At 38.2% G+C, this 18,965-nt stretch overlaps 1 protein-coding gene across 1 annotated transcript in view; it reads left to right on the top strand.

Moving 5' to 3' along the window:
- The window catches only part of dscamb (Down syndrome cell adhesion molecule b), a gene marked incomplete at both ends in the record, with an annotated part of 158,559 nt that overhangs the window by 104,850 nt on the left and 34,744 nt on the right, over nt 1–18,965 (top strand). The window contains 7 exons of the mRNA XM_081369741.1: nt 633–911; nt 2,918–3,193; nt 5,861–6,157; nt 8,082–8,354; nt 13,802–14,080; nt 14,276–14,395; nt 16,135–16,314. Of these exons, the coding sequence (XP_081225867.1) occupies nt 633–911; nt 2,918–3,193; nt 5,861–6,157; nt 8,082–8,354; nt 13,802–14,080; nt 14,276–14,395; nt 16,135–16,314 (1,704 nt within the window). The remainder of the gene's footprint in view (nt 1–632; nt 912–2,917; nt 3,194–5,860; nt 6,158–8,081; nt 8,355–13,801; nt 14,081–14,275; nt 14,396–16,134; nt 16,315–18,965) is intronic.

The following is an 18,965-nucleotide window of genomic DNA, read 5'->3' as shown; positions in this document are numbered from 1 at the left end:
AGCTAATCAAGTATTTGTTGATCTAGGTGTGATGCACCACTTAATTTTAAACAAAGATTAACAAAACATGCATTAGAAATCTAACCTGTGATTAAAAGTTTCATCCTCTGTTTATTTTGTCCACCACGATGGATTCGCCATTGCAATTAAACAGCAACAATGTTAATATTCCATTTCCTTTTAGATTGATGAAACTCTCTCTCTCTCTCTCTCTCTCTCTCTCTCTCTCTCTCTCTCTCTCTCTCTCTCTATCAACTATCTTTATCATTTGCTACTGTTACTAAGAGACTGTTAGAAATCAAGCAGAAAGAGAAAACATTGCAGCAGCGCTTATGGATTTCACAAGCCTGGGAATATATTTATTTATATATATATATATAGTAATATGGCAGCATAACTTATGCTATAACTGCTACCCTGAAACAGACAGCTCATGGCCACTCAGATCTGCAGCCAGGTTGTTTTGTATAACCTGAGCCATAAATGACGGGACGAATTACTCTGGAACCGCAGGCAAATTATGTCATGGGAAGGCTGTTACTATGTCCTTTTAAGACCTTCTGAAAAGAAAAGAACACTGCTAAAACGTCTCCTGTTTTAAATTAAATTGATTTTCTCTCACTCTCTTTTAGATCCTGTGGACTCCGCTCCGGTGATTCTGGATGGGTTTGAACGGAGGGAGGTTATGGTGGGACACCGGGTGGAGCTCCCGTGTAAAGCGTCCGGTCACCCCCCGCCCAGGTATCGCTGGCTGAGGGACAACAGCCCCTTAGAATCAGACAGCCGCTACCACCAGAGTGTATCGGGCCTTCTCATCGAGGCCACGCGACCCAGTGACGCTGGCAGTTATGTGTGTGAGGTGTGGAACAGCTTCGGAAACGCCAAAGTGGTCGGACGGCTGGTGGTCAAACGTAAGTTACCTTTTAAAGCAGGGGTTCTCAACTCTTGCCCTTGAGATCCACTTTCCTCCAGAGTTTAGCTCCAACCCTGATCAAAAAACTTCCTGTTGCTTTATAGTGATCCTGAAGAGCTTGATTGGCTAATTCTGGTGTTTTAGATTTGGATTGGTGCTAATAGCCCCTTTCACACAGCAATCCCAGTAAATTACCGTAAAATTGCCAGAACCACTTTACCGGTAAATTCAAAAATGTTCTGTTCACACAACCACACAAAAAGCCGTTCTGGCTTTTTACCGGTAACAGACCATTCACACATCAGTTACAAAATACCTGTAAACTCTGTAATGACTTAATTATCCAAAGGTTTTGCCTTGTTTCTGAAGAAGGCTAGTTATTTTATCATACGTGACAGTATCGCTGACTGTTGTTGACAAATCTCTTCATCCACCCAGACGTGGAGATGCGCTTTAGTTTCGGTGTCACTCCATTTTGAAGACATTTGTATACAGTGCTGAGTAAAGACGTCATCTGCGTCATATGAATGGCCCAGAGCTGTTGCTCTTTCAACGGCTTCTGATTGGCCCAAATCACTTCTTACGTCAGTGCATTCTGACGTACAAAATACGGGTAATCTTCATACTGTGTTCACATAGCGCATATACCGGTAATTTACTGGTAATGTTACAACTTCGCTTACTGGTTAATTGCCAGAACCGATTTACTGGTATATATGAAAAGGTCCTGTTCACATATGATCTGTTACCGGTAATATACCGGTAATTTACCAGTAAAGACTGTATGTGTGAAAGGGGCTGAATGAAACTCTGCAGGAATATGGATCTCGATGACCAGAGATGAAAACCCCTGTTTTAAAGTGACATTAATGTGACATTATTCAACATTTATAGCATTCACATTTTTATGATATGTGCCCTTTGACAGCTTGGTTTTGAAATGTATTGGATGTAAATAAAATTTAGCTAACAACATGATTGGTTGGATGAGCTGTTATTAGTTAACAAGTCTTTACATATGCTGTGTTCCAATCAAAGTTGTATATCAATATCTCAGACTTCCAACTATAAAGGGATTCCAAATCTCAAAACAAAATGGCTACCGTTAGGTGTCTTGGTGTTTGTTTGTCAACAAAGCAACACATTGTGGATGATAAATGATGCTATACTTTTTGAAGGTGTAGAATATCAACAGAAAATATCCGTAACCATGTTTTACCAAAGACTATAGAATAACACAAGACGCTTCTCTCGTATTGTTTTGAATGGGGAAAAGTGCAACGCTCAATATGGCGAAATAAGTCCCGCCTTCTAAATAAGAGCCAATCTCCGAATGGTAAAATCATCGCGTCACTGCAGCCGTTAGAAGCTCTGGTTACCATAGAAACAGTCAGACACGCTTCCACTGCACATTAGCTTGATCCAGCCTGAAAGATTTTGTTTTCTGAGCGTTTGGAAAAAAAATTTATGAGACAGTTGTTGTCAGATTTCATTGGTCGATTTCAAATATGAAATTTAATTGTAAGCTTGGCGAACAGTTTTGGAGAATTTGATGTTTCACCATTTAAAGAGAGACAGAAGCTGCACTTGCACGCCCGAGAGGCGTTTCAAAGATGGCCGCCGAGTGAAATGACTTGTCTTAAAGGGACTTTGGTTTTACTCACTTCATCTCTGCAAACGATTGCTTAACAGGATGTATATTCATGTAATCTCAGAACTGACTTTTTTATTTGCTTAAAAGTGAATATTTACTTTTTGGGTGACGCTATGTTCACATGACATCATGTAGCATTCTGTTGTACTTTTCCAAGTTGGATATGATGACTTACTGAGTTGAATTGACTGCAGTATGAAGCATTTAAAAGATGACAAACAAAGTTTCAGTCCAAATCCTCTGAAAAACGTGGTCTGTATAAAGACAAAACAATTTCTTTGAATTTAGACACAATTATTTTATTCAATAGTGTATTAATGTGCGAGTATGTGTGTTTCCATCCACCCCAGAGCCTCTGAAAGCAGTGGTGAGCCCACGGAAGGTGAGAGGCAGCGTGGGTAGCCAAGTGTCTCTGTTCTGCAGTGTGACTGGCTCTGACGAGTATGACATCAGCTGGTACAGGAACGGTGAGAAGATCTATCAGGGTATAAACGTACGTATCACGGGCATCAACAACGAGAACCTGGTGATGGAGGGAATGGCCAAGAGTGATGGAGGAGCGTATCAGTGCTTTGCTCGAAATGGCAAGATGTCCACCCAAGATTTAGTTCAGGTCGTCTTGGAAGGTAAGTCCAACTTCGAAGGAAGTACAAGAAATAGTGTACTTGTACATATACTTGTTAGTGTGAAATTACTAAAAGTATGCAGATAGGGAGCCAGGACTGTCTGAGACATAACTTATGTCAAACTTATGTCATTTAATGGAATAGTTCATCCAAAAACAAACATTTTGACACCTTCATGTCATTCTTAAGGCTGTTGTTTCACACTGAGCAATAAAGCGAAGTGAATCACAGACCAACTGTGCTTTCACACCGAAACCGAAACGATTGATCGCCTTCAGGTAACTCACGCCTGCAAGATAAAGAATGCATTGACCGAGAAGGCATTTTATGCCTGTAACTGCCCACACTCATCCTGATCTTCTCTTTTCTTTTTTTTCAGTGTATATATCTCGTAGGTTATTTCCATTTGGCTTTAACTTGGTCTGCTGCACAACATGCAACAGTAAATTAAGATATATAAAGTTTGGTACTACACCGGTAAACACTTATGACTTTAATAAGATATTAAACTCACCATCGATTCCCATTTTCTTGGCAATTCCTTGCCACAGAACTTCTTTTTTGTCAAACTTTTATCAAAAAGCTCTCCGTTCCCAGACACCAATGGTAACAAGAACTCAACATCCGTTCACTTCTCTCTTCCAGAATACTTTTCTTTGGTGTTTACACTGGTTTCCAAAGCAGCTTTCTGTACTGTAGCACCAATCTCCAATCCAATCTCCAATCACCAATCTCGCCCTTTTATGCAATAGCAGCGCCTTCGGGGACATGATCTAAAGCTTTGGTGGCCCGTTTTATCGTGGGGTGATGGGGAAAATAATCCACACAAATCTCATTTTGTAGTGCCACGAATGATCGCACCCGGTGTGAATGGCTCCATAGGGATCTACTGTTTCGATTCAACAGCATCATCGCGTCGTACTTTCTCATCGCTTAATCGCTCTCAGTGTAAAAAGCCCTTAACCATATATAATTTTCCTTCTTCAATGAAAGACAAAACATTATATAAGACAAAGCTGCTCTTTTCGGTACAGCAAATGTAAATAATAAATTCCAAAAAGGACAAAAAAAATCCCCACAAAACCTAGTCCGTACAACAAAAGAAAGAAAGTAATTGGGTGATAAATTATAACATTATCACTTTGGCTTTGAACACGCATACACACAAAAAAGATTTTAGCTAAGTTTATGTGAATGAGTCCAACAAACACCCTCCCCCAAATCTCTGTTATGCAAATTAATATTTGACATTTATGAATGAATGTAGTTCTTCAAACCACTAATTCAAATATATTAATATTTACACTAATATTGAGCAAGCTTGATTTCATCTGCATCCACTTTTGATTGCAATGCTCACATCTCAAAATCCAATCAAAAACTGATGCATAAGAAGTCCCCGCCCTAAATTTTCTCTTTTTCGATAATTCAGAGCACTCGGATATACATCACACTGTTTCTTGCTACTTCCGTTTCAACGTGACTTGAATTTTTAATGACCTGTGAAGTTGTGGAGTGCTACTGTGAACATATACTGGACTGTATGTGTAACTGTGCATGTGTTTTAATATAAGCCTCTACTGGACTCTACTGAAGCTACTCAGCCCTGCAGCTGAAAAGATTTGTTGCTTCAGCTCGGTTGCTGGGGCAACTGTCTCCTATTGCCACAAAACTGCATACAGAGGATATTGATAATCTATAATGATGTTAAAAAACCCCAGGATGATCAGAGGGTAAAGATTTCAATGGCACCAAGCTTGAAAACACAGCTGTTTCTTTCTAAGTGTCATGATATAAGAAAACGGTGCTGAAAAGATTTTCAAGAAATGGCTGGCTAGGTCTATTGTATTTTGCATTGTCCGTATTTTACTGAGAATGTGAGGAGTCAGTTTCATAATCCCTTTTCTATGTGTTTTGTATCAGGTTGTGGGTCATGTTTTTGGATCTAAATGTATTACAGTTTTCCTGACTTTTAGCACAAGTACTGTCAAATCGATTAATCGCGATTAATCACATATAACATAAAATATATATATAATATTTACAAACTTTTCTGTTAGATCCGATTCATCGCGTTTAATCGATTTAACAGCACTACATAAAATATTTGAGAAAATTCAGAATATGCAAAACTTCTCTTGGTTTTTAGTTTCTGTAGAGTATAAATATATTTCTGAACATACTACTGCACACCTGTCATGTTAGCATTGCCTTTGTTTTGACCCGTATGATCTACTAACAACAACCAGGAAAATGGTTTACTCAGGAGTAAATTACCTACAGCACTTGACAAAAAAGCCACCCAGCCCACAATGCTCTGCTATTTAAAAAAAAACATAAATTAATATTTCATATAATTAAACATGATTTTTTTAAAGGTTTATCCTCAGGTTTTTTAAAAAGATAATATGATTTTTTTTCTTAAAAAAAAAAAAAAATATATATATATATTTGTATCTTTAACAAAAGTGTTTTATTGATGATACCAGCGATTTCATTTAAGATATAAAAATCTGAAATATTAAACAGATTAAATATCACATTTAGTTTATGAACAATGTGTCACCTCAAGAAAATGCTGCTCAACAATCAAAACATTTTTTTAGACATAGCTAAATAATGCATCATTAAACCATCTGTCTACAAATCTCTCTTCCACTTCTCTAGACGGGACGCCAAAGATCCTCTCGGCCTTCAGCGAGAAGGTGGTGAGCCCGAACGAGCCCATCTCGCTGGTGTGTCACGTGAAAGGAACGCCGCTCCCCACCGTCACCTGGACCCTGGACGAAGACCCCGTCATCAAAGACAGCAACCACCGCATGGATCGCATCATCACCACCGAAGGCCACGTGCTCAGCTATCTGAATGTGTCCCACACACAGGTCAGCGATGGGGGCGTCTACCGCTGCACCTGCAACAACTCGGCCGGATCGGTCTCCTACCAGGCTCGAATAAACGTAAGAGGTGCTTGTCAGATCAGCTCCTCAAAAACACCCACACCACACCACAACCACACACAACAAGATTGTCTGTTTTCTATATGGCGTTTTTAGTTAGAAGGAAATTTTGTAGTCTTAGATTGTCAATGCAGTGCAGCCTCCTAAAAGTGGTGTTCTCAGTGACAGGGATTTGTAACAACAAAGCAACTAGAAGTGATTGGATTTCGTACTGAAATTTGGCTCTTAAGCAGTGACCAATGACGGTGCAACAAAAAGCAAAGTTTAACTTTATGCAAATGAGCAGATACTCAATGTGAAGTCAACCAATGGGAGTAAAGTTTGAGATTGCAGTTGAGCATTGGTGCGTTCCACTTTGCTTATAGTCTGTTAACTGTCAGAGTCACTGGCACTCTTGGCACTCTTTTTCCCCTATCACATATTTTAGTAATCGTCATAAATTAGGTCTCATTCGAATGTGTAAACACTCAAAATGTATCCTGTGTTTTGAAATTGGACATTGCGTTACAAAGGGTACTGTAATTTAAACCTTTTAGCGGGCTCAAATTTTGTGAAATGACCTTCAAATTTGGAAAACAACTTGGTTAGACATATGGATGTAGAAGCACATAATCCTGGTTCTAAACCTAAACTAGACATTAACTGCAAACCTCACATTTGATTGGTTGATTTGAATGTTGTTCCATGATCAACAAAGATGTTTATCCAGGAACATGTTGCATTTGGTGAAATCATGTTCACCTCTAATGCACTTAGTACAAATAGCCTCTGCCTAATTTTGAAAGGAATTGGAATGAATGGTGATTAGATGAATGGAAATGCTAACGGATAGAGCTCTCCAGGTATGATAGACTTCCTCTATAGTTAAGCTCTACTGCCTTCACTCCCATTGGTTATTGCTACATTGTGCTAATTTAAACCTCTGTTTACCCAAAAATCTGTCATCATTTACTCACCTTCATGCCGCCCCGATGTATATGACTTTCTTTGTTCAGAAGAACACATACAGGTATAATCCATATAATCCATAGTCCATGTAATCCAAGTTCATAGGCTCCTTAAAGAGTCAAGCTTCAAAAACCATGATGAATACGATGAAAATCCATACGACTCCAGTCTCTTCCAAAGTATAATATAACATATATATATATATATATATAACATAATATAGGTGTGTCTGTGTGAGAAAAATACTAATATTTCTAAGTTTTTAAACTTTAAGCCATCTCTTCTGACTAACTGTCAGCTTCACAATATGCTTAAATCACACTTCACAACATGCTGATGTTTACTCATATGATGATTGGCTGGAAGCGATGGATTGTTGTTAAGTTTAAAATATTAGATTTTTTTCCTCTCTCTCTCTTTTTCTCTCTCTCTCTCTACTGTAACACTACCCCTAAACCTACCCATCACACAAAACTTTCTGCATTTTCACATTTTTAAAAAACCTTGTATTACTTTATTTTTATACCAGATTTACAAATGAAGACGTCCCTAAAAGGAGGTTTTTGGAGATTTTGGACACACACACACACACACACACACACACACACACACACACACACACACACACACACACACACACACACACACACACACACACACACACACTTTGAGGGACTTATTCTCTTGCATTATATGGACTCAAAGAGATGAATTATTTTCATAAAAAGCACCATTTATGTTCATCTGAAGAAATAAAGTCATATACATCTGTGTCGGCATGAGGATGACAAAAATTTGGGGAGGAGTATCCCTTGAAGTTAAACCCTCCATGAGGGTTTGAAGTTAGGATTAATTATTTTTAGTTAGTTAGTTACTGTCAGAATGTGTATAATAGCTGAAATCTAAAATATTTACACGTACTACATAAGCCTATCAACTGATATTCAAAGACTCTGTATACTGATAGTTCTTTCTCACAACAGGCCCTGCCAGTATTCGACCAATGAAAAATGTCACTGCCATTGCTGGGAGGGACACGTACATTCACTGTCGCATCATTGGTTACCCTTATTACTCTATTAAGTGGTATAAGGATTCCAAACTGCTCCCTTTCAACCATCGCCAACGTGCCTTTGAGAACAACGGCACACTGAAGCTGTCCAATGTGCAAAACTCGGACGAGGGAGAGTACACATGCTACGTGCTGGTGGATCCAGAGAAACAAATTCACAGGAGTGTTCATGTGACAGTGAAAGGTACTGCTTGTGCAGACAGAAGTCAGCCATTACCCAGACAGCAATATAGTGTCGGCCCAGATCCGGCCCACATCTGGTACATGTGGATTTCACACATACCAGATGTGGGCCGGATCTGGGCCGACACTTTATTGCTGTCTGGGTACATTAAGGCTAGATTTTAATACCGGGGTATGACCCCAAGAGTGATCAGTGTCATTTTCAATGATGTTTGTTAAGGCTAGCATAACTAGGACTATTGCTAGGACTTATGACTGGTGATTCATAATCCCTAACCCTAAAGCCCAAAGTATACTGCACGTCAGCCATCCGTGTTTCGCGGCGGTCCATGCACTGTATGCGTGCACAGACGGTGCTCGTACAACAGTGCATGTGCGAGTGATTTGAGCGCTTGAAAATTAAAAAGTCCACTAGATAGTGCACACGTCTTTCTGTGCTCACAGCCAAAGGAGTATACCGTATTGTTCCGGATATGAGACAATGTTTTTTTTCTTAGAAATACATCTGAAAAAGCGGATACGTCTTATATTCAGGGTCTAGAATTTACATGTCAATAATACACCCGCAACAACAGGTGGCGCCAGATACACGTAAAACGAGTGTGCCAAGAAATATGGTGTCAGAGAGTAATGATAGAAGATCGCGAGAGCAAAAAGACAGTCTTAAAAACGCAAACCGTCTAAGAGTCGCGTGACTTTCATGTTTGCGTGCCTCGCTGACGGGACCAAACTTCCCCCGTACGGGATTTTAAAATGTAAGATGGTACCCAGATTTCAAAATTACAATAATATTTCACTTCTACTGTTATTGAAATTTTGGTAGGCTACATGGTTTTCACTATGAGATGGATAGCCTAATTGTTATATAATTCAGATGGGCTACAGGTTATTTTTATGGTATGCCAAAAAGTGTTTATTTTTAAATGTGATCGTTGGTACATTTGACCAGTATTTACCATACTACTTTCAATACAAAAATTTTAATATGAAAAATATGCAGTATGAAACTTTTTTTTTCATCAAAAAGCCTTTTCCCGAAAGGTACATCTTGAAATAAAAGGAATGGGGGGGGGGTTTGGTGTCATCTTATAATCAGGGTCGTCACCACGGTAATTTAAAAGGAAAATTAAGTATACCCAGGCCTTACGTACTACATCTTCGCATACTTGTCTGTGCTACATAAAAAAAAGATACCTCAAATCGTGCTTTTTGAGGAGACCTCAGAACTTGGCAAAGAAGACCAAAGTAGCATAGAAACTCTTTTGACTTAAGGTGCTGTCACATTAGCCAAATTTTGCAGGCCAAAAAAGGTCCATTGCCAATAGTGAAGCAAAGTCACTTTCAAACCAAGCAGCTTTCTTTTGGTTAACATGGCAAATTCACTCGACTAACTTGATCCTGATGTAAAATCTGTGTGGGGAAATGTTTCGCCCTCAAGCGAAATTCCCAACCACACAGGTTCCTTTTGAAATGACTAATGCAATATTTGTGTCTGTTATGATAGTCACCGTGTCAGATTATGTGATTTTGACTCCTACATTTTGTTGTGGACAAGAAACATGTCAGATGACCCGTTGCTTCCCGACCAATTATCGCTTGCTGTCTTTAACGACGCGTGTGATGTCATTGAGAAGGCGGACCTATATTGACTTCTGGAAAACAAGAGCATAAACAAACAATGGTTGTACTAGCCTAATGCTAATTCCAGTATTCACCGGGTGGCCGAAGCGCCTCCGCTATCGTTTGCCAACATTTATCTTTTTTCTCTGTGTCGTGGTAGTCACTCGAGGAAACATCATAAAGGCAGGAGTATTGTTGCTATAGCTTCACGAACCTTTCCCCTATTGCATAATTCCACATAGAAGCACCAATACCATCGTCTCTCTTTCGTTCTGCCATGTTTTAAAGCTGTGTATGGAAGAGTGTACTTTTCTTAAATAGTCTATAGTTGCTACTACCAAAGACTATACTGTAGAAAGACGGTGCACTCACATTACTATGAATGGGAGAAAGTGCAACGTGCAATATGTTGGAACAAGTCCCGCCTGAAATATAAGCTTTTTTAACGTGTGAAAAAACACATTTATGGGACAGTTCATGTCAGATTATTTAAATTATTTAAATTATTCTAATTATTTAAATTAGATTTCAGGATTCCCCCATTCAAGTGGACAGGACTTGGTCTTGGATGCCAAAAATAGTTGCCCAGAGGCGTTGTTAATATGGCCGCCGAGTGAACAGGACTTTGCTATTACATAGTTGGGGCAATCGCATTCTAGAAAGCATGTGATTGAACAAAAAAATCGCATAGTTCAGAATGAGTCATCAATATATTTTATTAGTTTCCTGGGAACTTACTTGTATCTGCTAAAAGTAAAGGAGAAAATTTGAATATACATGACCTTAAAACGTATAAAGAGACACCAAAAATTGGGATTTAAGGAGGGCTGATTTAGAGCCCTATTTTAACGATCTAAGCTCATGGTCTATAGCGCACAGCTCAAGTATACTGAGGGCGTGTCCGAATCCACTTTTGCTAGTTGGCGCACCCGGCGCATGGTCTAAAATGGTTGTCCCTATTCTCTTAATGAGTAATGGGTGTGTTATGGGCGTAACGTGCAAAGAAACAACCAGAGTCTCATCTCCCATTCCCTTTAAAAGCCAGTTGCTCTCGTGCCATGGCAGATTCGCTATTTACATGGAGGAATTTGCGAGCGGAAAAACTGAACACTCCTCTAGCGATCTAACGGATCTGCTCGTGCGCGAGTTAGAGACCATCTACGGGACAAGCCGGATTCCACCATATCTTTATGTACACAATATAATTTTTTTACATTATAATCCTTTCATTTTTAATATTTGGCATGTTTGCATGCTGCTGCATGTCCCTGTGTGTGTAATAAGCAGAGTGTACGCGCGTTGTGGACCCGCCTATAGGCGATAACTGATATGCCTATAGGCGAAAAATTATAACTGCGTCGGGCTGAAACTAGCAAAACACACTTGCGTCGCATCTGGCGCCGCATTGCGCCGGGTGTATGATAGGGCCCTTAAAGTTTTTCACCATTTTTAATAATCATTTGTGTTCAATTGTTCAATGGACAATTTAAATGGTTTTGCGTTGTGACAGGTGTATATTTGAAATTGCAAATATTCCATGTAATCTCTCAGTCAATATGAGCTCATGTATCAGCTGCATATTTAATGCTGTTCACAATAGTTTTACCTGTATATGTCAAACCACAGAACATTTTAGCCTTCCAAAAGAATTGCATGTCATTTACCAATTACAAAATGACTATAAGTTCTATAAAGACTCTAATGGTTTTTATATTTTTAGTTACTCTAATTCCAACATGACATAAAAGCTTTACCTCAAAGCACAGATAGAACACCAATTACAATAATCCAGAAATTTATATTGTTAAAGTTCAAATAGACACTAGTTAAACTGCAAATATTTGATCGTGTTGTTATGTAATAACCAAGCAAGCATCTGTTTTTGTAAGTTCAGAGTCATAAAGATAGAACAAATGTGATTGAGTTAGCTAATTTGCTCCATTCATGCTTAAAATTCAGAAGCGTGCTAGGGATTCCCTGGAGTCCATTATCCCCATTTGTTGTGAATTAAATAAGCACTGAAGTGCTGCTTTATTTCAATATTATTTTAACTCATTGATTCTCAAACGCGACAGGCTGACTAGCACCATGCTTGCGAAGTCTCCCGGGGAACGCATTATGCCGAAATTACTTGGAAACGAAAGGGCGCTTTTATCGTCTTCTTTATTTTGTCTTTCTTTGCTCTGTTTCTCCCTCATTAGTTTACATTATGCCTCCTCCTCTGTGAAATCTCTAGATTCTGAGCCATAATGACTTGTTATGAAGGCCGACTGGAGCCTTATTATTGCAAATCACAGATGATTGTACATGTGTGATCACATATATTCTGTCCAATAGCCCATATCGTGTATGTTCTGAGCCGTTTTGTCAAGACACTAACCGCCAGTTTTTTATGTAAATAACATTTGGCCAACGATTATATCAAGCCTGCTGTTTGATACTGGGAAGACCGGGAGAATGTAACTGTACACTGTTAAAAAAAGATTTGAAATGTATTGTAAAAAAAAATAAAAAAGTGTTTGCAGTGTTTTAGGTTTTACAGACTGAACATAAAGGTGCAGTAAGTGATTTCTGTGAAACGCTGTTGAAAGTGGATTGGGCAGAGCAGCACAAAAGTCTTGTAGCCAATCAGCAGTAGGGGGCGTGTCCACTCATGACGGGGGAGGGGAGAGAATGAGCCAATCAGCAGTAGGGGGAGTGTCCACCCATGATGGGGGAGGGGAGAGAATGAGCCAATCAGCAGTAGGGGGCGTGCCCATTCATGATTGGGGAGCGGAGAGAGACATTTGAAGAAAGATTGTAGAAAGAGAGATGGCTAAAAGACATTACAAAAGAGAAAAGGTCAGAGGAATATCACTGGAAAAACAGGGATTATGATCAGGCAAGAGCTTTAGGACCCGGGTTAATATTAGAAAAGCTTTCTAGAGCTGGGTAGGCCTGAAAACAGACTCCAAGGTTGTGTTGTTTCTTCTCCATATGTGAGTAACATTGGTTTTGCTCTTTCACAGAGCCAAGATATGCTGTTGTTGTAATGTTAGCTATATTAGCATCTTCACCTTATTTTTCGCAAAGCATAATTTTGCTTTGCTTCAGCTATGATCAAGAGACATCCACTCTTGACTTGCTTGTTTGTGCATTTTGTGGGCGGAGCAATGAAGGGAGGGGTGTGTTTGTTTGGGATTTCAAATATCAAAAGTGTTTCTCAGAAATCGCTTACTGCACCTTTAAATGTACAGTAAAGTAGTAAAAGTTAAGAAGGTTCAAAAAGGTTCTATATAAAGAAAAATCTCTTAAATGATTACACAATACTTTCATATTTAACGGGTTAATTTCTTTTCTTCTATTTATAACTGGGATGAGGCCAGAAATGTTCAAGTGGGTGAGCCGGCGTTCATAAAACAGCGTAAAGCGTAAAGTAGAAAACTGCATGCCAAATTATCAACAAAAAATATACCGCAGCACAGTTTTAAGTTCAAAGTTTCAAAATGGCAAATCAATATTTTCGAACAAGTATAATGACAGTATAAACATATGAATTAATGTTCTAATAACTATATACATTGAGAAAATGTTTGTACTTACCTTAACATTAGTCAGTACAGTAGTGCAATTAAATATCCAGTTTACTTTTTAAAGTATCGACTGATTGATATTTGCTTTGCCATTTTCAAATTCAACTCACATCCTTACGTCGTTAAAGATAACATTGATATTAAATCTCGATATCTTCAGTATCGGGTTATTTTACTCTAGTGTACTGTGACTTTTGCCGTGTTGTATTATAATAGATTGCATGTGTGTTTCTGATCGTCTCTCTCTCTCTGTCAGTGCCCCCTCTGATCCAACACTCCGACTCTCAGAGCGCTTCCATCGGTCAGCGTGTCTTCATCCCCTGTGTGGTCATATCCGGCGACCTGCCCATGTCTATAACCTGGCACAAAGATGGACGACCAATCAATGCCAGCCTGGGTGTCACCATCGACAACATAGACTTCACCAGCTCATTGCGCATTTCAAACCTGTCGGAGATTCACAACGGCAGTTACACCTGCATTGCCCGTAATGAGGCTGCAGCCGTAGAGCATAGCATACAGCTCATCGTTAAAGGTTTGAGATCACATGGGTTATTCTTTGAATTTATTCATGGTTTTCTTTTAACTTTTAACAATAATATTTTCTCCAATAATCTTAAATGGACATCTTTTTTGTTTTTTGCTCTAAAAGTCTCTAAACCCTGATTTAAATCAATGTCATTTTATATCATACATTTTTTTTTAATATTCACATTCTTTTTATGCTCAGTTCCACCACATTTTGAGGTACAGCCAAGAGACCAGGATGGCATTTATGGGAAGTCGGTGATCCTGAATTGTTCAGCAAAGGGAAACCCAATCCCCACTATAGTATGGAACCACTCCAAAGGTATGCTAGTATTTGAAATATATATTATTTCCTGTTAAATATGACCGTCTACGGGCAAAGATGCAATGAAATATTAATGAAATATTCTTCACAAACACATTTCCAGGTCACGGTTTTCTCCAAAAACAAAAAAATTTTGCATAGTTTTCCTATCATAATTACCATTATGCAGGGTCAGTATTTTTGGCATTGCTTCAAAAATAATACTCAGTAAATATTTCATTTTTTTACCACCAACTGTTTTCCAGCTATTATTATTAATAATAATCACCTTTTTACATCATTAGTCATCAAATCCTCAGTAAACACTGTGGGTGTGTTGATGTTGGCAGGCACTGAGGTGCAGCTTTATTGGAAAAACAACATACATTTACATGTATTTCATTTTATAAAACACTGCCATTTGTGATGATTTAATTCAAATCATTGTATTTTGGGCTGAAGAAACATTACGATAAATAGCTGCTGTTCTAAAGTCATTATACTATTAAAAAAAAAAAAAAAAAAAAAAAGGTTTTTGGTTCTCACTAACCCATTGTTTGTGTTTGGTTTTTGCTGTGAGATCTCAAAGGGAAGGTAGGATCTTGTAATGAAGGGGCTTTGGTGTGGTGTACCTAATTTCAGTCAGGCTTTGGTAGTAATGTGGTTTAGGGGTTATCTGGACAGGTGGGCTGGGCACAGGTGTATGTTTCCATTGAGGCCATGGCCAAAGAAGCTGGATTACTGGATTAGAATGGGAGCAGGTGACTCGCTCGACCTTGATTCCTCCTGAAGGAGAAGGAGCGTTTGAAGCCCTCTCTGCACATTGTAGATGAAAGCTCACAAATGGAAATCCATATACACAACAAAAAAGAGGGCTGCGCATTGGGCGAGTGGAGTTCAACAGGGCTTGGATGAAAGAATAGAGGGCTAGATGGAGTCTATGAGGTTGAAGGGGATAGAAATGCATTGTGGCATTGTGGGTAAAGGAGTAATTTTCTTCTATTTTCGGGCATGTTCTCTGAAATCAAATGACTAGATTCCCTGAATTAAGTTTCCTTTATCATTTTCTTAACCCTAACATTAAATAATTGTTTCTGTTTTTTTCTTTAAATCTAAAAAGAAATGTTTGCATACTGTATGCATTTTTTAGTATCATATCTGATAGGCTTTTATGGCTGATATATGAATATGTATCTTATAGTTCACATATCTCACATTAGCATTACAGGGAGAATGTTAACACTAATTAACGATCTCTATTGATTTATAACAGGTACAGTATCCTATATACAACATTTAGAGATGTTAAAAAGAACATATAAAGAAAGTGTGTTACTTTTTTTCTACACACGTTGACAGTCAAGATTATTTTATTTTGTTACGGCTTTGGCAGATTAAGTTGCTCATGTGGTATTATGTTTTATTTCGTAATATTGAATCTCATAGTATCCTCTAATCCTAATCCAGACATGACACAAAACAATTCCCCTCAGATCTTTAAATCCAATAAAGAAATCATCAAATGTAAACACACAGCATAGCTAGAATTGATATTGATCTTGAAAACGAGTGTAATGCTGATGGATTATCAGATGTCCTAGATTACAGTAATACATATATCCGCATTTTGTTATGCTAATAGATTCTTTAGATGTGATAAAGATTAAGTATTTAGTATAATATTCTAAATATAAAAAAATATACTACATTTTCTAATATACAGTGTTACATTGGTCCTTTTCTGTTTTGTGTCACAGGTGCTGGCGTACCTCAGTTCCAGCCCATCGCCTTGAATTCGGGTTCACGTATCCAGCTCCTGGAGAAGGGCTCTCTGCTCATAAAACACGTCCTGGAGGAAGATGCTGGATTTTATCTGTGCAAGGTCAGCAATGACGTGGGAGCCGATATCAGCAAGAGCATGTACCTCACCGTTAAAAGTAAGACCCTGTCAAGTGAAGCGTGTGGAGTGAATGTGTGTGTATATGAATGAAATAATGTATGGTGATTGTGATGTATCTAAATGTTTTGTTTGTGTAACTGTGCCACTCTATCTAGGAGTGTGTGTGTGTGTGTGTGTGTGTGTGTGTGTGTGTGTGTGTGTGTGTGTGTGTGTGTGTGTGTGTGTGTACATGTGTGTGTCTGAGCCCGAGGGTCTTCTGCCCTGTTGACTGCTGTGTATACGGTATTGTGCTCCTTGGTGAACTGTTTATTTGTTGAGCAGGCACAGACTTACATCCCCTCCATTAAACCCACTGCACAGCATTTATGCCCAGTCTGGCATGAGGGAAAGACCAAACCAACAGAGCAGTGCCACTCGTATTCGCATTACTTCACATTCCTTTGGTCTAAACATCACCACCAATTTAGATGAGCAAAATAAATAAAGACATTAGAAAGAATGTTTATGTTGCATATTTCCATGCCATGAAAATGATTTGGGGCAGGAGCTGTTGAGCTCAATGTTCAATGACAAAAAGCACCATAAAAGGAGTCCATACAACTTTTACATTTTACGTTTGGCGTCAAAGTGTGAGCAGCCCAGGACAAAGCCTTGGGGAACGCCAGAATTGAAACATTGTATTTGTCTGCACCTTTAAAATGTAGCATTATTTTGGCTGGTGAAATTGTCAAATTGTGCATGAAAATAGTATTCTGAGTAGTCTTCGATATGGTTTGCTTGCTGACACTGATATTTAAAGAGCGGGATGGTCAGTAAAATGCAGTAATTTATAAAACAAATGAATGAATTAACCCTACTGAAAAATCCAGCATAGACTAGCATGAATTGGTCCAGGCCGGTTTATGCTGGCAACTGCTGGTATCTAGCAAGATGTAGATACAAGTCATACATTTTTCATAAAACACTTATTTTACACAATATTTCAGTTTAAATTGCGCAGAATTTCAAGAGCTGTTTAAATGGTCATAGTGGAAATAGTATCCATGTATTCATGCTGTTGATATTTTCTATCTTCAGTGATCTGTGACTAGATACTTTTACTTAAGCAACACATATTACAGAAATAATTCCCTCCAAAATATAAATTCGGTCATCATTTCTTCTACTTGATAATTCACTAAGTCGACTCAGTTCAGTTTTGTGAACTAGATCAGTTGATTCATTAAAAAAACTCAAAAGGACGATTCATTCATAATTTAGAAACTGCTGCTTCTCTCATGAATTCTTATAAAGGCATTTTTGCCTGTTCCTCACACAATTAATGTCAATTAATGTCAAAAAAAAAATATTTCCTCAAAATCGAAGCAAAACATACATGTAATATACTAAAATAATATAACAATATTATATTATTAAAAAGAATTATTAATAAAAAAAATCTTTATCTTTTCTTTTCAGTTTTTCTGTGTAGTGTATTATCCTACATGGCATCCTGTGATATAATTATTGCTGCTCTTAAAGGAGTAGTTCACTTTAAAATGAAAATTAGCCCATGATTTACTCACCCTCAAGTGAGCCTAGGTGTTTATGACTTTCTTCTTTCAGACGAATACAATCAGAATTATTAAAAAAAAAAAAACACCCTGGCGTTTCCGAGCTTTATAATGGCAGTGGATTGCAACCATTGCAACCATCAGACTGAAGCTCAAAAAAGTGCAAGAACTCCTCACTGCTCTGGGGGGTTAATAAAGGCCTTCTGAAGCAAAGCCTTGAGTTTGTGTAAGAAAAATATTCATATTTAACACACTGCAAAATAAAATTCTAGCTTCCGGCCAAACAGCCATACGCCGTCTACTTGCAACTTAACAACTTGTGACGTCAGAAGTAGTGTAGTGCGTCATTGCGTAGCGTAATGTGTCGCATAAGTTGCGCTTCAGACTTAAGTGGAATCTGTTTGTTCATTTGGCCGTAAGCTAGTTATTTTACTTTATAAAATTTTAAATATGAATATTTTTCTTACACAAACTCATCGCTTTGCTTCAGAAGGCCTTTATTAACCCGTGTGGAGCACTTTTATGGCAGATGGATGCACTTTTTTGAGCTTCAATCTGATGGTTGCATTATAAAGCTCTGAAGCATCAGAGTGTTTATTAATATAACTCCGATTGTATTCGCCTGAAAAAAGAAAGTCATATACACCTAGGATGGCTTGAGGGTGAGCAAATCATGGGCTAATTTTCATTTTAAAGTGAACTACTCCTTTAAGACAAATTGCTTGTGAGACAAATTGCTAAATGTATAGACGTCAAATTACCTTACACTTAGCTTCTAAAAGAAGTTATATATATATATATATATATATATATATATATATATATATATATATATATATATATATATATATATATACATATCTACAGTAAATAGTTAGTATTTATGCAGATATTATGTGCTGTAGTTTTTGCATGTGTTGTGTAAGTGGAGAGAATATAAGTTCAATTACAGTCATTAGGCTTGATAGAGAGTGGGCTTTGCTTCATATTGTCCTCTTCCTCCTTGTGTGGGTCTGGTGGCGCTCCCTCGTCTTCGGTATCAGAGAGAGCTCATGCTCAGACTGTGACCAATTGTGCAACAAAAAGGGGGAATTGCTTCAGCATGGCAGCCTGCTGCACTCCACCAACCACACAC

This window comes from Scardinius erythrophthalmus, assembly GCF_964197995.2.
Source record: "Scardinius erythrophthalmus genome assembly, chromosome: 7".
In the NCBI taxonomy this organism is placed as follows: Eukaryota; Metazoa; Chordata; class Actinopteri; order Cypriniformes; family Leuciscidae; genus Scardinius; species Scardinius erythrophthalmus.
This window is presented reverse-complemented; position numbering and strand designations above follow the sequence as displayed.